We start from the raw sequence: 21,191 nt of genomic DNA, 5'->3' as shown, positions 1-21,191 counted from the left end.
TGGATGACAAGGAAATAGGGAGGACGTCTGCCATTCAGTCACAGAAACACCACCACAGTGAGATGTACTAGAGCAGTTAGAGAGGAGAGAGCTGGGAACCATTATCTGAGGACACTGAGTGAGGGAGGAGCAAATGGAAATGGATGAGCATGGACAAGAACTGAGGGGAAGAGCTTGGCAGAAAGAGAGAGGGAGGGAAGGAGAGAAGGAGGGAAGGAGGGAGCCGGAGGAAGACAAGAGCATATGAAAGCCGGTTGTATTAATGGCAAAGTAAAAAGCCATCCGTGAATAAATTACCAGTCTCCCCCGGGATTACTAATGTAATTATTTGAACGAAGGTTCTCATTAGAATGTGCAGAGGTGTGGAAGACCTGCAGAACAAAACGGGGACAGAGACGGAGCTGTGAGGGTTTAGCTACTGAAAATTAACTTGCTGCTCTAGGCTCTATAATTGATACGAGACACAGACGCCTTTGATTGGAACAAAAGGGAAGAACCAGGATGAGAAAAGTTTCCTCACCACCTCTAATTCTTTTTTTATAGAACAAGAAATAATGGAGAGGAGAGACAAAAGGAAGGAGCGAGGGCGGAAATAAGGAAACATGATCCACGGGTCACAGATAAGGTTTTATTCAATCAGTGAATAATCTGTCAGAATCTTTATGGTTTTAAGAAAGAAAGGTACTTTACATTTTTAGAGTTGTGTCCAGGAGCAACACAGTAACATTTTGCAGCTGTTGGGTCTATTTACAGTTTAAAAAGTGGAAAAGTCCCAACAACGATGGCAAAATACAACACCATATGAACACCTTCATTCCAAAATGCTATACATCCAATTAAAAAAAAGATCTGAAGCTCAAAACCATCCAGGATTGTTTTATTATAAAAGATCCAGCAAGTAAAAAATGTCACTGAGGACACAAGTTACTCACAGTCCTTTAAAAAGTACCACAGCAATCTGCTTTCAACTCTGAGCTGTCAATCATCCTGTCCGCGTGGACGTCCCTTTTTTCACATGTATCTCATTTTGGAATAAAACTCTTCATATGCAGATTGTCTGAGTAGCAGAAGTCATTAACTCTTTTAAGCATGCCTCACAAAATAAATCAAGAAATTGTACAGCACTTTTTTTTTTCTCTTAAAAAACAGAAAAAACAGGAAACACATAACACAGCTACTGAAGCAGAAGAGCATCAAAGTGAGAGACGTTTAAATGAAGGAAGTGGAGAGTCGAACCAAACAGACGGCTTCTCATCAAAGTTCCTCCTATCGTTTGATTTATAATAGTTCCCTTTATTCACTCCTTCACACATTCTTCTTCGTGGACACTAATTAAGTTTGTGTTTTAAATGATGAGGCTGAACACTCTCTGTCTCTGTACACTCTCATACTGTTTTTATTAAATACACTCACTCATACTCACACACCCTTTACATTCAAACCATTACTTCTAACCCTGATCTAAAATCAAATTCAGGTTCTTTGAATTTGATCACATTACAGTTCTGTGTCAGAGTTCAACAAAGAACCATCACTTAAACCATCACCACAACTTGTTCCTCTAGAACCAGTGAGTTAAGTGGAACCTGCTGCTTTTTCTATGAAATAATTAAGATGTAGGCTTTTAATGGGAAAACATCTGCAGGAACTGTTGAGTTTCAGTGATGATTACTATTAAAAAAACAAAACAGTTAACACTACACTTGTATTTAAAGGACAAAGTCATTGCAGCAGACTGGATAACATGACAGGTATTAATATCAGTGACCGTACACACACCTGCTATTTGAATCCTTCACTTTGTATGCTGTTGTAGTTATGAGTGACGCTGATCAACAGAGTTAAAAACCTGGGATAACTGTGTGTGGTCCTTTGTATTTTTGTCTAAATAACCTAATACCTACTGTTAGCATGCTACAACTTTAGCCTTTCATGGTCAATAAACCTACCATTGTCTCTGGACGTCACTGATGCCTCCACCTGGTTCCACTATCAGTTTGTTAACTAGTCCAACCTGCACCAAAAATATTGCCATAAATTGCTGACCAGAATTCACAGAGCTACACAAGAACATGGCCATTATAGAGGCACTGCAACTAGAGGAAACACAAGCAAATACAGACACAGTTAGGATACACAATAATAACTGTAGCAACAGGCTGCAGTTCTGCCTTCAAAACCTTTAAAGCTCAGCAGAAGGAAGGAGCTCAAGTGACAAAATGAATGAATGAGACCAATCATACACTTGTTTCATCATCACAAAGCCTGCAGAATTTCAATAACTGCACAACCCACCATTTGTCCCCCTTCATCAGATGTGAATGAATCTCAGTTGGTACTGGTTAGAGGACTGGTTGGAGGACTGGTTAGAGGATTGATTTGAGGACTGGTTGGAGAATTGTTAGAGTACTAGCGGGAAGACTGGTAAGAGGACTGGTTGGAGAACTGTTAGAGCACTTGTTGGAGGACTGGTTTTAGAACTGTTAGAGGACTCGTTGGAGGACTGGTCGGAGGACTGGTTGGAATGATCAGTACGGCACTTCAGATTTTGATTAATTCCTGCCCCTTGAGCATGTTCCCCTAAACAGGTATTTGTGGCGCCCCCTATGGGTCAGACTCAGAATGCCTTGGTAGACCTCTTCCCAAACATGGACTGAATGATAATGTTTGGACAAATTGTTAAAGAATTGGTTGATATAGATGAAAACTAAAGGAGATGTCAACAAACTTCTGACAGGCCTGATGATGATGTACAGACAGTCTGTAGCAGTCGGACCTGCTGTTCAGGAGGATGTTAAAATGGTGGAGATATAGCAGAGTGGACTTTTATGGTCCAGCAGACTTTTGTTCTAGATCTGTCAAATCCTAAGTGACATGTTGGCAGGTAAATGAAGCTGCTAATGAATGAGAGTCTGTGATCAATAAGAGATTAATACCACTGGGCGGCCAGCAGACTTAGCAAACGTTTACTCACAAATCAGTTCAGCTACTTTTAGCTGAAGTTTAGCTGTAGCCAGTGAGCCAAGCAGCATCATTCAACATGAGCTAGTCTATCATTTCCTTCTATTTTCATCAGTGATCTCAGAGAAGCTAAATGTCCCTCACCTCTGTAGACAGGCTGTGATTGACAGACAAAACATGCTGTGGGAAACGGGTTGGACTGAACTAACTCAAATGGGGGTCAGAAAGTTTTTACTCACTGAGTCGGCTGCTGGAAATAGTGAAATAATCAGTGATGTAGGCTGCTCAGAAATACCCTGGACTGAATGATGAGGTTTATAATCAAGACAAAAAGTGTGGCAGAAAAACCACAACTTTGCTCCCTCTAAGTGAATCATCTGCTCAGACACCAGTGGTGCTGATGAGGGACAGATGAATGTTTCCATGACATGGTCCAGGACCTGCTCATATGGAACTGAATCAGACGTGTGTGTTGTCTAACCGGTGAAGATGGTTTCTGTATTTGCTTGTGTTTTCTCAGACTCACCCTAAACATCCTCATCCTCACCCTAACCATGGTAAGATAAGAATCATATACAAACACTCATGTTCTCACACCTCCCCCCAGCTTCTCTGTCCTCTTCTGAACCATGAAGATGACAGCTGACAAAGTGATAGCTGCTGTGCTGAAGAGTGAAGCAGCAGTTAACTGCAGGAACATTCACACATAATGACGGAGGTCAGAGTGTGACGTTGAGCTGAGCACATTCAGGCGCTGTGTTCAGAAAACAGAGCAAAGGAAAAACTGAAGAGCTCTTCTTTTAAAAACAGACAAACTACTTAGGGACATGAAAGAGTTAATAATCACCACAGGGGCCTGAGCAGCTTCACACAGCAGAAAATACCATAATGAGAATTTACATTACCAAGAAATGAAATGTAATAATCACACTAATACTTCACACGGTTTTTAAAAGCAGAGCAACAACTTGGAAATCTTTAAGAAAACCTTTTTTTTGTTTTTGTTTTTTTTACATTGACAGAGAACATTTACAGACATTTAGTTACAGCTTAGCTCCATGTCAGCCATGAACGACATGGAGGTGGATCCATGAAACCACTACCACCACTCAGGAGTAGTGTTACCATGTAGCACCTTTACATTGCATGTTACCTGCTGGCCCAAAAAGCCCGACCTCCCAGCCATAACTGAAAAGCTGAGCTAGTCACTCACAGCTTGAAGGATGGAGAGGAGGGAAAACGAGGAGGAGAAGAGGCAGGGGAGCTACATGGATGGAGGGGTTGAGAGAAGTGCTGCGTCCTCTCCTCAGCCCATTAAGAGGCTTACTGAGGGCTGTAACGAGGCCCAAGGGAGCGGTGTCAACATGTTTGACACTCCGACTCTCACACAGCCTGTGACAGAGACCTCTCGCTGCCCTCACACACTGGCTTTGATCTCACATATACATACATACACTGGCAAAAAAAAAACACACACACTCCAGCAAGCTGCAGGCCTGAGGACGGGAGAGAAACAGGAGGAAGATGGGGGGCGGGGGCAGTAGAGAGAGAGGGGGAGAAACGAGGACGGGATATTAATGTTTAAAAGTAGGAAGGGAAGAAAACCCCCTGGCAAATGTTCAGTGCTGAGTCTGTTCGACTGAAACTCTCCTGTAGACGAGACGTCAGTGCAGTGAAGGAGAACACAGACTAGCGTCCAGCATCTGCTCTTAGATCCAGTCAATGATGAAGATGATAATGGCACATTAAAGAACATTGATGGCGTGAGTGAGCCTCCAGTTCTCACTTCTCTCCACAGATGGACTCCAGGTGTTAAAAACACACCTGCCTCATATTTACAGACCTCCCTCTGCTGTCCACCTCACCTACTTCCTCTGGCTCCTTTCTCCTGATTGGCGGTAAGCGTCGGGCCGCCAACCTCCTCTAGTCATGTGGTCCTGGGGTTGGGAAGGTCAAAGACGATGGGTGGGTTCATGGGCAGGAAGTTGACGGTGCAGGCGGAGGCGTTGATGAACGTTGTGGTGCCATCTGTCATCATGCCATAACCTGGGGAGCAGCAACAGGAGGAGAGAACAAGAAATTCACTGACAACAACCAAACAACAGGTAAAACACGTGTTACACACCTGCACTACTGGTTTGTATTCAAGACAGGAGAAATGTCCTCAGTTTTATTCTGACAGGATCAGCTTTTATTTTGATAGTTTTAGACAGATTATTATTATTATTATGAACTTTGGTTTCCTGCTCTTCACAAACCCCTGAATGAAAAGGCCATGTCAGAACTGCAGCACGGAGAGGGAAACCAGGGGCTCCTCCTGGAGCCAGACCTGGGAGGGGAGCATCTGGTGGCTGGGCTTTGACCCATGGGGCCCAGTCAGGCTTGGCGTGAAAAAGCAACATGGAGCCACCACCTTATGGACCCACCACCTGTGGGGATGGAATTTTGGGTCGGGTACGATACTGACTGGGCAGTGGACGAAAGAAGGGAAGACCTTAGCATGCTGACTCCTAGTATCATAGACTGGTCATAGGGACATGGAATGTCACCTCTCTGATGGGGAAGGACCTTGAGCTGGTGTGGGAGGTGAAGCCATACCAACTAGGTATAGTTGGGCTCACCTCTATGTGTAACAGTGGCTTCAGAACCAAACTTCCGGTGAGGGGCTGGACTCTCTCTTTTTCTGTAGTTGCCCAGGGTGACACACACCGGGTGGGAGTGGGTGTGTCACAAGCCCCTGGTAGAGCACCACAGTGTTGGGGTTGCCTCTCTGCGACTGAGGGTTGCTGAGGGGAAGGCTCTGACTGTTGTGTGTGCCTATGGCCAAATAGCAGTTCAGAGTATCAGGCCTTCTTAGAGTCTCCGGGTGGGGTCCTGGAAAGGACTCCGCCTGGGGACTATATAGTTCTGCTGGGGGACTTCAACGCCCATGTAGTCAATGATGAAGAAACCTGGAGAGGGTGATTGCGAGGAATGGGTTCCCTGATCTGAACCAGAGTGGTGTTATTGGACTTCTGTGCTAGTTATAGTTTGGCCATAACAAACACCATGTTCGAACATAATGTAGCTCATTGGTACCAGAGCACCTTAGGCCAAAGATCAGTGAGCAACGTTGTGGTCCTATCATCAGATCTGTTGTTGTATGTTTTGGATGCTTTAGTAAAGAGAGGGGCGGAGCTGTCAACTGATCACCACCTGGTCTAGTAAACCCAAATGTGTAGTGAGGGTGAACCGTGAACATCTGGCGGAGGTGTCTGTCTGTGAGGTCTTCAACTCGTACCTCCAGAAGAATTTCTCATATATTGTAGGGGAGGTTCGGGTCATGGAGTCTGAGTTGGCCATGTTCAAAGCCTCCAATGCAGAAGCAGAGGTTGGGACCTGTGGCCTCAAGGTCGTCATGTCTGTCGAGGTGGCAACCTTTGGACACCAGCAGTGAGGGAGGACGTCAAGCTGAAGAAGGAGGCCTTTCGGGCTTGGTTGGCCCATGGGTCTCCAAAGCAGCAGATATGTACTGGGCGGCCAGAAGGGCTGACGACTGAAACCTTAGTGGTTGCAGAAGCAAAAACTCGGGTATGGGAGGAGTTTGGTGAGGCTATGGAGGAGGACTTTCATTTGGGCTCAAGGAAATTCTGGCAAACCATCCAGTTACTCAGGGAGGGGAAGCAGGGCTTACATAGGCTATGTTCAGCAGCAGAGGATAACTGCTGACCCAGACTGGAGATGTTGTTGGGCGCTAGAAGGAAAGAATACTTTGAAGAACTGATGAACCTAACTGACATGTCCTTTGTGGAGGGGGCAGAATTGGAAAACTCTCCATAACTCTGGCAGAGGTTGCTGAGGTAGTTACGAAGCTCCTTGGTGGCGAGACACCAGGTGTGGATGAGATACGCCCTGAGATGCTGAAGGCTTTGGACAATGTTGGTCTGTCATGGCTAACAAGGCTCTTCAGTGTCAGGTGGAGGTCAGGTATAGTACCTGTGGAGTGGCAGACTGAGGTGGTGTTGCCCAATTTTCAAAAAAGGGGATCGGAGGTTGTGCTCCAATTATTGGGGTAATACACTGCTCAGCCTCCCTGGAAAAGTTTACTCAACCTCAGATCGAGGAGGAGCAATGTGGGTTCCGACCTGGCCATGGAACAGTGGACCAGCTCTTTATCCTTGCAAGAGTTCTGATGGGGTCATGGGAGTTTGATCAGCCAGTCCACATGTACTTTGTGGACTAGGAGAAGACTTATGACCATGTCCCCTGAGGGGCTCTGTGGGGGGTATGGGGGGGGGTATGGGGTACCGGGCCCATTGACATGAGCCATTTGGTCCCTTTACAACCAAAGTGAGAGCTGTGTCCACATTCTTGGCACAAAGTCAAATAAGTTTTCGGTGATTGCTGGACTCCACCAAGGTTTTCCCTTGTCTCTGATACTGTTTGTGATATTCATGGACAGGATCTCAAGGCACAGCCGAGGTGAGGAGTATGTCCATTTTGGGAACTTCAGAACTGCATCTTTGCTCTTTGCAGATGATGTTGTTCTGTTGGCCTCATCAGAATGTAATCTCCAGTGCTCACTGGGACAGTTTGCAAATAATTACACATCTCAACTATATATCCCATCTATTTAAATTGTCTAATCTAGTCCAGATTAGACAAGTCTAAGTGTAGTGGTTTTTGATCCAGATGTGGTCCGATGTGGTCTGGCATGAAAAAAAGCTTTTTTGTTCTATTCTTGTACAAGCTTCACAGACCCCCTAACCCTAACCCTGAGTGTCCCAAGCTTCACATTGGGTTTCATTTCACAGAAGCTTGTTGCGTTTCTTCTCACAGCTGGGCCTTAAGTAAATATAAAGGAATGAACAAATGCTTCGTAAATACCCTCAGTATCTAATAAAATGCTAAAACATAAGAGGAGTAGCAGTGTAATGCAGTAGTTGTTGGGGACAAACAACGAGTTGAGAAGTGAACGACACACAACAATAAGGCCTCAGCATTAGTGGATGAGGGATCTTTTCTAAATGACTGTGACTCCAACACCACTGCAGGAATCTCAGCTTTAAAATCAGTGTGTTTTCCAAACGGCAGACCCATTTTGTCAAGCAGAAGTTATAACTTCATCTCTCATCAAGTATAAAGCAGCTCAACTTTGCACTGTCAGGGATTTTTTAAGTGTAAGTGTCAGTCTGCAGAGCTGTGCATGTCTGTATCGGTCCTTTCAAAAGTGAATACATGAATACAAAACACACACTAAGTCCTCACATTGATGAAGAGAGCCGCTCCCAGCCTCTTCCTCCTCTTAGAAAATCTGATCTAGTTTCTAATCTGGTTCTCTCTGATGGTGGGAGGGGGAGGGGCTCCAGGGGCTCAGCACTGACCTGATAACCCTGAAAACAGCAGTCCTCAGTCCTGGGAGACTCTCTGCCCCCTGCTGGCCTGGATGAAATACTGATGGGGACGTGGCAGCCCAGCTCTTCTCTAATACACACTTTACTAATTTTATTCATAAAAATGAATGTACAGTATCTCCAGGTCACATGGTTGAAGAATTTAATTTGCTTAGTCTCTTTGCTTAATATTTCACCAGCCCCTCCGACTCTCTCCCTCCCTCTACACACCTGCCCTTCATCAGGTGTCAGCACACCTGTCCACCATCACTGTCGCACTAAGATTGTTGTGCACTCGACGTGTTTGTCAGTGCTCTGACTTCAGCGAATCAGCCTGCCTGGCTTGTTTGTTAGCCAGTTCACCTGCCTGCACCTCACCTGACTGCCATTACACTTTAAAAACATTATTTATATTATTTTTTTAATTACATCTTTTAACCAAGATTTGTCAGTCAATGTCAATGATTTGTCAGCCCACCAGTGGGCCCTGACCCACAAGTTGGGAACCGGTGCTATAAATCAAACCTGAGTGAGCACTGAGGCCTTCATGCTGGTCTACTGTTGTTCACAGAGTTAACTTTGGCTTCAGAAACATTTGAAAAGTGATCAGAGACATAATGTCATTATATGAAAATTAGATGAAAACTCTTACATAAAACTGAGAGTCTGAATGAGAATGACTGGTTGTTACACAGCAAAGTCACACAACTCAAAGTGATTGGACAACTAGTGCGTGTCAAAGTAAACACAAATAATAATCATCAAAAACAGAAACTAACCAATGCTCTGCACATGAAATTAACTCCACACATTTAAAGGAACTCTTCACCCTCTGTACGAGTTCAGTGTTTGAATCTTAAATGTGGATTAGATGTCCAAAATGTTTTTTAACATGTGTGAATGATCACATGACCCTCTGTTGTTGGAGCAGTGGTGTATGTTGGAGGCACCTACCTTCATGAATGTGTCCAAACACATGGAATTTGGGCTGGACTCTCCTCTGGACTGTGTTGAGGAGCTCCATGCACCCGACGCGCTGCATCTTCTTCGGGACCCAGTCCAAGAAACCTGCACACAGCAACATGTAAATCAAGCTTCTTACAGAGGCGGCAAACAGCAGCAGGTCACATGATCAAGGTCAACAATGACAGAATGAGGTGGTGAAGGTTTCCTCTGATATAAATCTGTTGTAATATCTGACATGGAAAAATATCTTGGAAGAAAACAATGACCTGTTTCCTTTTTTATTGTTACTTAAAACAATAATGATCCTGGTTTGATCATAATAATTTATTTAATGGGTGTGAGGTTTTCTGGTGCTGTGTTGATTGGCTGAATGTGTCTTCAGGAAGGTTATAAATTTCATGTCCCTTCACAAAGTGATATATCACATTTCAGAGTGAAGCTCTTCATTTCAGATTCCTCGTCTAATGGCAAACTGCACGTTGCAGCAGAAAATAAAAAGACTCTTAGAGAGCAGCCGCAGAAAATAAAGATCAATCACAGCCACACACACAGATGCAGACTTCACAGTGTGTGTGACGAGGATGAAGTGTGGAGTGTATATGATTTAGTGGCTGCTCGCTGAGGAAGGATGCCACTGCTGCTGAGTCAATAAAAGCATCAAGTTAGAGAAATAAAATGACTGAGGAGCTCATGTCTCCATCTTCCCTGCCTCCTGTCGCTCAGCCCGGGCAGGAAGAAGAAAGTAAACACAGAGGAAAAGAGAAAAAGAAAGTTTACTTAACAAAAGAGCAAATTATCAAAGGGAAAGAAAGTGAAACAAGACTAAAAGTCCTCAATCAAACAAGGGACTGGTCCAAATTGAGTCTTTAAGGGGTAGTCTGAGTCAAACTCAAGTCTTAAAGGACTTTGAGTGGCTATCTTAAAGATTTCAGTCCTGGTTGATTTGGTGAATACTGTAGTTACTGGTGGTGACAGTAAATACTGTTTAAACACTACAAGTCACAGAGTTCTGGGGTACGGACAAGTATTAATGCCATGCCAGAAAAAAAAAAGTTATAACGTGAAAAGTTTATTGTTATAACAAGATTAAATAAAATTGTTCACGTTAACACTATAATAAAAGTCCAGTCCCATGACTAGACTTTGACATATCCACGGTGGAAGTGAGAAGTAGTGAGTCTAATGGTTTGTTCACTTCCAGCTGGTCTTCAGTGGGACAAAAAGAAAGACAGGGAAAGAGAAAAACCTCTCCAGGGACGACTTTAAGATTCTTTATAATTTTTTATTTTTTATCACCAGAGAGCTAAAAATCTCCAAGGCAGAGTTAATGGACCGTCTCATACATAACACAGACATAAAAACCTCCATGTTCTCAGCTGCCAGTGAATCAGTCATGCCAGTAAAATGACAGTCTGACTCCTTTGTCCTCTGAATGTATCTACCTGTAAAAACACACTTTCAGTATCAGTTCAGGTATATAATGCCTTAAAACTGTAAGTGCTTTCTTTTACAAGCCTTGGGAGATGGTGGAAGTGAAGTGAGAAGTTATGAGGGCTCTTTGTGTCTCAGGGTAGTTTCCTCTAAAGTGCCACTTGTTTCAAAGCAGCTGCTGCTCTGGGCACTGAGCCTGTTCCCTCTTTTTGTCTCACTTTCTCTCCTTCTCTCTCTGCTATTAACTTCTTCCTCACAGCCAGATAAAGACGCCATATTTCTCCTCTCTAGCCACCGATTTGCTGCTTTATCACGCCTCATAAAAGACTTTTGCTGCAGTGAGAAACATCTTGATCACACTTATTTTTTCTTCACCTTCTTGTCCATCGTTACTTTCTCCGTCTTTAAAAATATATTGCAGTGTTTCCGGGTTTATTGTCTTCCATCCCTTTTTCCTTTCTCCTTCTTTCTGTCTCTCTCTAACCGTTTGCTTCAGTCTTGCACAGTGTGTGTGTGTGTGTGTGTGTGTGTGTCTCATGCATTAGTAGCCTGCTGTAGCTGCTCCATATGCCGGTGGCTTACGAGCAGATAGATGGAGACACTTGGCTGAGCTGAATGGAAAATAAATGGCCGTGTTCGCAGCCGAGACGCAGACACAGAAATCAATCACACACACTCATCTGAACACCACAGCTGCAGCGGGAGATGAGGTGTGAAAGTGTGTGTGTGCGAGTGAGAGTCAGTGAGAGAGAGGAGTGTGTGTGTGTGTGTGTGTGTGTGTGTGTGAGCTTCTCCGTCTGCTTGTGTGTACGTTGTCGAGCCAGAGGAGTGTGTCCAGGATGTCAGTCAGTTTGTGCTCCAGCATCTGTGTTTGTTCAGACTCTTGTGATGTTGGTGTGCAACGAGGGTATGTGTGTGAGGATGAGGTGGTCACTGCTCTCCACAGGTGAAGTGTGTTCTGAGGTGGGGCAGGACAGGTAACTGGACTCATCACAATGATGGTTCATCACAGAGTCACTGCTCTCTGTCATTCACCAGTCTGTGTGGTGCAGGTACACACTGTGTGTATCAGTGTGTATCTGTACTTGATACATGATGGTCATGTCCTCTGGAATATTTACAGTCTACTATTAGAAAAACATGTGGGGACATGTCCCCCATTCACAGAGGTGTGTACTCAGGTCACCTGACTTGACTTGACCTGACTATGATGACTCTGATGAATCTATAATAAAATGATAATAATGATGATAATAATAATAATAATCCAGCATGATGGGAACTAATGTCAAAGGAACCTAGTCCTCTGTGACTGATGTTACATTTAGTCTTTTCAGAGTCTTCTAGTGTGGTCGGTATGTCAAAGACTTGACGTCCTCTCTAAACACAAACATGAAAATAAGTGGCTCACCTCTTCATATTTTTGAGTCAGTCTGACAGCAGGAGGGAAACTCACTGACGTTACAGACAGAGGTCAAAGGTCAAAGACCAGAGTTCAACTTTTGTCTGAATGTTGGTGTCTGGACAAAGATCAGCTGTGAGCTGTGAATGAGCAGCTACTGACCTGTGGTGAAAATATCTTATTTAACGCTGATTAAGTACAGTAGTCACTGTGAATCAGGACAGAGCGCGAACAATAAAATAAAGGAAATATAGTATTTAAAAAAAAAAAAAAAAAAAAAAAGACAAAGTGAGCCACCGGGCATTTGTGACGAAATATATTTGTTAATGACCTTAAAGACAAGATGTTGATACTGGAGTCATTAAACAATAACTGTAATTAAATCTACAGCAGTGAGTAGATAAACAGACCTCACCTGTAATTTCAATGTGTCAGATACATGTTTGTCTTCACATCATCTGCTGCTCGTCTCGTTTTCATGTTTTATATGAGGACTGATAGGAAACAACGCTGCTCAGTTAACAAAGTGTGGATCTGGATCAAATCCCTGGATTTCAGTTAAACTGGATTCTTTATCTTTATCTCCTAAGTTTCCTGTCTCTATCTGGAGCTGTATGTCTAATTTAAGTTAAACATGATATTTTATAATCTTTATTTTTAGACTCATTTAACTTTTAGGTCAGTTTATAAAACAATAAAAGACCCAGTGTGTTTCCATAAACCTCCGTCCTGTGCAACACTCTCCACACAGTCAGCATCACATTTCTTTGGTTTAACACAAACACATTCAATGACCACATCTCTCAAAATACATGGAGCGTTTTCCCGCTCAGACCAAACCACCTGTGATTTACTCTGGTTCAGATACGACTGCGTAAATGGCTACAGGACGTTCAGAACTTTGGAGGAAACCAGCTCATGTTCTCTGGTAACGTAGTGGAGATATGTTGATAATGGTGAATACTGATCTGACCACATCCAGTGACCTCAGTGTCCAGTTCCCCCGTCTCCATCACTGCACCTCATGTCACACATGTCCTTCCTCACAACACTGGTTATGTTGAGTCCATCAGTTCAGCGACGTGCAGTGGAGGAGAGGCGGGTTCACTCAAATCGGTCAGGTTGAGTGTGATACGATGGACACTTCTCTCCCTCAGTCGCCATCTTGGCTTCGGAGCAGAGGGGGAGGGACCAACGTATTTAAAAAAATAAGGAAATGGACACTGAGGAAGAACTGAAGGCCGCCTAACGTCCATGTCGCGCAGGACACGACAGTGAAACGATTTTTTAAGCAGAAATTTTGACATATGACAATCGAGATAATTGTTTTGAGAGCACAACAGCAGGGTCTGATTTGAGACAACATCACCCTGTACACAGAGTACACAGTGTAGTACATGTCAATGTACAGTGTACTCCTGACTGCACCTCACACACACATCAGCTGAACACAACGAGAACCGCAAGCGATGTCAGGTGACCATAGACGGACAGGAAGAGATTTACTAATATCACTGTACATGTGTTTTTGTGGTGAAACTATTTACACTTGTAACACCAATGTCATTATGATGTATTTACTATATTATTATTATGCGAAAATGACACATTTCTACAAAGTAGCCTCAGTCATGTGTATCTGTGAATCTCTCTCTCTTGTGGAAATTATTTTAACAACACAAATAAAAAATACATGTATGTGGACGGTGAAATATTGAGAGATTGTCGTACACATTTGTGGATCGTAGGCTACAAATAAGCAATTAAAAATGATATAGGAGACAGGGTTGGTGTGTGTGTTGAATATGTTTAGTTTTGTATTGAAGCACTGGACTTACTTTAGTTTAATTGTGTGCACTTAATTATCCAACACAAAAAGGGAAAAGAAACAAATGAATAAAGTCTGTTGAAGCATTTTTTTGTTTTAATAACTGTGTGTGTGTGTGTGTGTGTGTGTGCGTGCGTGCGTGCGTGCGTGCGCTGTAATCTGAGTCTCACCCAGTGGGGGGCAGTGTGTGACCAGGATGTCTGTGTTGTCAGGGACCTGGTTCCACTTGTCCAGCAGAGCCTGACCCCGGGGTAGGTTGAAACCCCAGCCATAATACCAGGGCTGCCTGCAGACACAGACACACAGACACACACACACACACACACACACACACACACACACATACAAAGAAATACAGATGGTTGGTTAATACACTAACTGTCAGAGGTGGTCAGGTGTCATGGCCCTCACTCTCTGTCCTGACCTTTACATGACCTTTGACCTTAACATGAATGATAGCGGTCATTAAAGTGAGACAGGAGTACACAGGGTAACACAACAACCAAAGCGGAGAACATAATGAAAAAACAGCAGGAAGTAGAAACACAAAGCTTTCTCATTGGCTCATTTATTCACTCACTTTGTAAGCTGTTTGGTTGTTGGTGTTGTTTGTCTCATGTGTGTCACAGAAGAGACCCAGTGTGTGTTTGTCTTTGTCATGAATGATCCTGCACAGACAGACAGTCTGACTCCTGGAAGGTTTGCTCTTCTTCTGTGTGCTGACTCTTAATGAAGCAGTGACAAAGATCATAAATCCAGTGTGACCTCTCACTCCTCTTTTTACCACCCCACACCAACAGCTGTCAGCTTCCTTCCTCTCAGTCTCTCAACATGAACGACTACCCCGGGGCAGAGGAAGACAGGGAGGAAGAAGGGAGAAATGAGACAGAAGGAAGGAGGAGAAGAAGGAGAGGAGCCTTGATGGCTGGGTCTCGTGTCCCTCCACTTTGATAACGGACGCCTCGGCCGTGAGCTGAGTGACGGAGAAGAAATTAACATGTCACTTACAATCTGTACTCCGATCCATCTTCCTCTGCAACATGCCACACGCGTTCCTCTGTGTGTGTGTGTGTGTGTCGGCGTCTGTTGCTGTGCAGCCAGCTTTTTTTAAATTGCAGAGTGCAGTCACTCGAAACGCCAACTTTATCGCCGTGGCCGCTGCCCGATGCGTCTGTGCTCAGTGGAACATCAGATGAGGATTTTTAGAATAATTTCCGGAGTGTGTGTGTGTGTGTGTGTGTGTGTGTGTGTGTGTGTGTGTGTGTGTGTGTGTGTGTGTGTGTGTGTGTGTGTGTGACATGCTTGGGGACTTCAGAGGCAGACAGGGAGACAGAAAGACAGGCCTTAAGATATGAAGACATACCTGCCACACACTCCCCCCTCTTCTTTTCCTCTTTCTCTCTAATTAGGGAAGGTAAAAATAATGATCCTGAGGTCACCAGTGCAGGGACGGGTGGTCAAGTGCATGTGGCAGTGCACCCTGGGAAATCGCTGCGTATTTCAGCAGGAGTGCACGCGATTAGAAATCCATGACTTCCTGAACATCAGAGACTTAACATTTCTGGTGACTGATCCGATGCTGCCTGTGAACACAATTTCAATAATTTACACAGCAAATATTAAAACATTTAGACCAGCCTAAGCATATTAATGGGGCCTGAGGAATGTAATATTCATGTCCATCTTAACATGGACGTCTCAATTAAATTGGAATGAGCTCAGCGGAGCGATTGATGCTCCGACTCTCAGTGTGAATGGAGGGATGAAGAGAGAGCGGAGGAGAAACGGTAAAGAGTTTCTCCCTGATAATGACCAACCAGACGGAGATTTATCTGAACACAGGGGCAGATAAGCAAAGAGAAAGATTTATGAGGACGGAGAGAGGGAGCGATGGAGGAGTTCAAGTCAACTTAAAGGGCCATATTGTACTTTTGCATGTTTTATCAGCTGCACATCATTTACACTTTACATTATTTACAACCATATTCCAAAGCAGACTCGGTATTGACACCGATTTCTTTTCTCCCAATCACTGGTTCAATTCATTGAAGACAAATGTCAACAACGTTTTATCCTGGTTTTTATCATATTCAGGATTTGATGTTTATGTGGGACAGAGAAACCTGGATGTCCATGTCCCTGTCTGCTGTCTGTCTGCATGACATTATCTTCACTCTTCTACCCCCTGAGTTCCCTCAGCAGCTGAGGATGAACCCAGTCTGGATTCTGTTTGATGGACAAGGGAGTTTGTCCATCCAACCATCCACTCTACATTTGCTTCGTGGACTTGAAGAAGACCTATGACCAAGTCCTTCTGGAGATCTTGTGGGGGGCACAGTGGGAATATGGGATTCTGGATTCTGTTGCTACGAGCTATCCGGTCCCTGTATAACCAAAGTGAGAGTTGTGTCTGTATTATTGGCAGCAGTCAAACACGTTCCTGGTGAGTGTTGGTCTCCACCAGGGTTGTCCCTTGACACTAATCCTGTTTGTGATTTTCAGGGACAAGGGGAGTGTGACCGGTTTAGGAGCCTCAACTTCTCTCCCTGTTATTTGCAGATGATGTGGTTCAGTTGGTCTCGTCAGACCAAGACCTTCAGCAAGCTACCACAGTCTTTCAATGCACCCAGAGGCGAACTCTTTTTGATCAGTATCTCTTTCAGTTCCTGTCAAAACTTCAGAAAACTTACTTCCTTAAATTAAAAAGTTTAAAGATGATTTTTCTAAGTGGCTGTAAATTTTTGGAAAGTAAAAATCATTACCTAAGCTTTGTCATGCCGTATCCCTAAAACCCTGATGATCCAACTTTTGTCAACTGCAGGATCCTTTATAAAGAGCCCCAGCTCGTTTTAATTTGGTGCTATCAATCATCCTGTAAGAGACACTCTCTTTGAACAGTTTGTGTCTCGTTTCGTGGTGTCCACCATGCCGACTGTAGGCGTCTCCATCTCACTTACTAAGAGGAGATTATCTCTGACCGTCTGTGTGTGAGAGCATCAGTCCAGTGTTTGCTGAGCAAACGTGAGACTAACTGAATCTAATTCCAGGGATAATGTCTCTGCTCCAGACGGACGATATTTTTATCAGGTGAGGGATTACACTGGACCAAGTGATTTGTGTTAACTTAGAGCAGGAGAATCAGGCATTTTAAAGATTCTGTTAATGCACCAGGCTTGTATAAGTTAAAGGAGAAAACAGATGTTTGTGATGAAGTCTCATTCTCCAGACACATGTTCAGGCTGCACACTGGGACAAAAACAACAGTGTTGAGTCAAACTCAAACTTCCAAAATGTTTAAGAAAAACAGGTTAATGTACAGCTCTGCTTAAGTTTTAGAGCTGTGTGTGTGTGTGTGTGTGTGTGTGTGTGGAAGCCCACTGATATCACTGGAGTAGGTACATGAATCATTGAATGGCTGCAGGTTGCCTCACTCCTTCTCAATTCCCTCGTTTTCTCTTCTTCATCTCTCCCCATCATCACATCTCGTTCCCCCTCTCCTCCTCCTCCTCCTCCTCCATGCCTCACATCTCTTCTTGACATACTACTCCATCTCCCTCCTCACTCTCCTCGACCTGCTGCCACTCTCTGAGCCTGCCTCCTGTGTTGAGAGGGAATTTTTTAAACCACCTCAGCTGTGATGACATCCTGAGGTCCAGCGGAGGAGAGAGTCTGGAGGCAGGTCTGGACAAAGTGAATCTTCTTTAATACCAATCAAAATGTGCCTGTTTGACGCAGTATTTTGGCCACTTGGATGAAGTGTAACCTACTGTAAATAGGGATAAATATGAGTAAATATTTTCCTGTTTGCACGTCATTGTTTTTTCTGTCTCTCAGTCCAGGGTTCCCTCTCTTTAGCTCTATGTTTGGTCTCCACCAGCTGCTGAGGGAAACATCTGGGGCCAGCTGCACAAAACACCTTAAGTTAAGGTTTTCCTTAAAGTCTGAGTTAAGGTTTCCTTAAAGTAAAAGCAGTTGCACTAAACACCCTTAACTATTCTCCTTACAGTTTTCCTAAAATGTTCACTTAAGTATTAATCATCTCGCCCAGTGTGTGTGTGAGTGAGTCTGTCTAAGTCTGACTCTTTGACTGTTTCTTTGTATAATTATGATTATATGATAATTATGATAAATATGTTTTGTTATTATCATTAGACAGTGTATTTATTATTTATCTATATATTATTATATTCATATTATTATTCTTATCATTATTATTCTGTTATATCATCAAAAATGCCAAATAACAGAAATGAGAAATGCTAATTTAAAAACAGTCATTAGTCTATGACTTTACTTATTTTAAACTGTATTCTTATATGTACAGTATATTTATATTTGTTGTTAAGACAAAGCTGAGGACACTCAATTCATTTTCTTATGATCAACAAACCCCATGAAACGGTCAAACCACCACTAACAGACTCTGTACGTATCACAGCCTCACATGTTCCGCCTCCTCTGAGCCTCAGAGCTCCACTGTGTCCAGAAACACATCAGTGAATCACACACATGTTAATTCATCACCACAAACACACACTGTAGTCTATTCTGACTCAGTCTCACACACAACGACCTGCTGCCACAAATACTACAGCCCCATATCTAGATTCATCTGCAATATGCAACAGTCCCCAACAAATCCCAGATTACTCACATACAGTTTGTGTTATGTTTTAGGTTTTATTTCTAACCTTCCTCTTCCTGATATCTGTGTCTGACAACCTCTGAGCCACACCCCCTTGTTAGAATCCACAAATAAAGGCTGAACAATAAAGGCTCCTCCAGGCAGAGGTCGAGCACCAAGACTCTGCTAAATCATCTGGCAGGTGAGACTACCACAGACTCAGACTCTGACTCAGACTCAGAGTCTGAGGACAGGTTTTGCTCACTGCTGCTGCCTAGACACTGCACAGGGAGAATGATCCACGATCACCAGCTCACTCATTCCCCACGTGTGTGGATCAGCTGTCAGCTGTCCAGTCATACTCATGCAGGTGTGGTCATTATAACCTGACACTGCAGCAGCTTCCTTCACCATCCTGACTTTCTTGTCAGATCTAACTATAACCATCTGTTATGGTAATTTCTTTGACCAATCAGAGAGTTAGAAAATACAGATTAATACAGACAAGGTCAAAAATACTTTCAATGGTTAAGTTTTATTTCATCTAATCCTCACTTTCAAACATCTGGTATAAGGTTCAGGAAGGATCCTGGTTGTGGTAAATAAAGTGTTATGGTATGATCAGGATTCAGCAACTGAAACACTTATGGATAATGAGGCACTGTGGTTACATGGTCACCAAAGAACATTTGAATTAATAATTAGACAAACACAAGAAAAGTTGTTTGACTGACTGAAGATGTTAAAGGAGAATAGCACCAATAATGAAGCTTTTAGAGCTAAAATCTGAGGCTGCGGAGTCAGAGAACGAAGTGAACTTACCTAAGTGAAATCCTAAATCAGTGGAGTATCACATACTCCCAAATATTTCTTTATCCCGTCATCTTGAGATCACAAAGGTTGTTATCTCAAGATAACAAGATATTATCAGGAGATATATTTGATACTATCCTGTCATCTCGAGATAACGTTTTCTTTTAAGACCAGTTATCTTGGGAAAATAAAAAATTGTTTTCTCCTGATAATATCTTGTTATCTTGAGATAACAGGATGAAAAATATTTCCGGGTATGGCCTTTCTCAGCTCGTGTACTTTTTAAAAGATTCAGACTCAAACTCAGACTCAGACTCAGTCAGTGAGGAGTTCTAGCGAAAACATCTGTCTGAGCCACAGAGTCAACCAATCAAAACACAACAAGACATTAATACATGAGACAAATTAAAAAAGTGAAGGCGATGCATTTGAAAAGCAGAGGAACACAGACACACACACACACACACACACACAAACACAATGAGATTAGTGGTGCTTGTTTCTGCAAATTTCACAGCTATAACTCAACACTGAGGCTCATGCGGTGGCTTCAGCGCTCACATAGCCCGTGGTGGTACATGGCAGACATGTGAGAGTTTGACTTGGTTGGCGAGCTCGGCTCAGCAGGCGCCAAGTCAGAGACGCAGAGAGGGAACAAGTTCTTTACATGTTACAAAGAGACAGTTTTCAGTCTGAACCACCACAGACACACACTCTCAGTTCTCTGACAGATTCTGATGCATGATCGTAGGGTAGTGTACACATGAGGGGCTGGGACAGAGACAGGAAGAGAGACATAGACAATGACAGAGAGAGAGAGAGGGAGAGAACAGAGGACACAAAAGACAAGCTTCAGATTTGATTCAGCAAATGAGACAACATGGAGAGAAAAAGTGGCCCAGTTATGGCCCAGACAGCATGAGACTGCCTGGCTCCTCGGCCCGAATCTGGCCCTTATATGTTCACATCTGGGCCGAGTCCAGCTGTTATACTCCAGTATTGACTGACATTTTCTGTATGTGCACCAGATCTGGTCCAGATGTGGAAGCAGCATCTTACAGTCGTGTTGTATATGGGCCAGAATCAGGCCGTGGAATCAGAAGTACACTGGGCCAGAAGAAAACAAGCATGTGGCTCAAGTACGGGCTGGATTTTCTGAGGTGGGAAATGAAGAAGGGGAGGGGAGGAAGGAGGGAGAGAGGCAGGGACAGAGGGAGGGATGAAGTGAGGAAGACAGTGCTCGGAGGAAGAGTATGTCTGACTCTGATAATAAGGAGGATTAGAGACGTGTCAGAGACTAGCCTGCAGCACCCTCCTCACTGTCACTGTGTGTGTGTGTGTGTCCTCACTCCAACCACCTCTAACTCACCACTTATTTACTTCACACACAGATGATGAAGACCATGTGATAAAATTCAAGCCAATAAATAGACCCTGATGTCAGAATATGTGGTCAATTATTTTGACCATCATCATCATCATCGTCATTGTCAATGTCATGGTCATGGTCGTCATCATCATCAAAATATCTTCAGAAAGCATGAGATGGACAAACATGTGTCCACTCCTGAGAGCTGGATGTCTCTGTCTCTGTGTCTCTTTCTGTCTCTGTCTCTATGTCTCCATGTCTGTCTCTCTGTCTCTCTCTGTCTGTGTTTCTGTCTCTGTCTCTCTCTCTGTCTCTGTCTCCACCAACAGTCATATTGCAGTTTAACATATATGGTTTAGTACTGAATGAATTTAAGTGTATTTTATTTGATCATAATAGTAATAGTAGTTATTACTATTAATAGT

The 21,191-nt window shown here is 43.4% G+C and overlaps 1 protein-coding gene across 1 annotated transcript in view; it reads right to left on the bottom strand.

Annotated features, from left to right (window-relative positions):
* Positions 1–3,950: 3,950 nt before the first annotated feature.
* The window catches only part of mpped1 (metallophosphoesterase domain containing 1), a 76,647-nt gene continuing 59,406 nt past the window's right edge, over positions 3,951–21,191 (bottom strand). Inside the window, exons 5-7 of the mRNA XM_071502770.1 lie at positions 14,131–14,246; positions 9,288–9,401; positions 3,951–5,007 (exon numbers count right to left, since the gene is read on the bottom strand). Of these exons, the coding sequence (XP_071358871.1) occupies positions 4,889–5,007; positions 9,288–9,401; positions 14,131–14,246 (349 nt within the window). The 3' untranslated portion in view covers positions 3,951–4,888. The remainder of the gene's footprint in view (positions 5,008–9,287; positions 9,402–14,130; positions 14,247–21,191) is intronic.

Source organism: Trachinotus anak, unplaced genomic scaffold (genome assembly GCF_046630095.1).
Source record: "Trachinotus anak isolate AG129_WGS33_773 ecotype Australia unplaced genomic scaffold, CSIRO_AGI_Tana_v1 ptg000018l, whole genome shotgun sequence".
Taxonomy (NCBI): Eukaryota; Metazoa; Chordata; class Actinopteri; order Carangiformes; family Carangidae; genus Trachinotus; species Trachinotus anak.
Note: the sequence above shows the minus strand (reverse complement) of the source record. Positions and strands in the feature narration are given on the sequence as shown.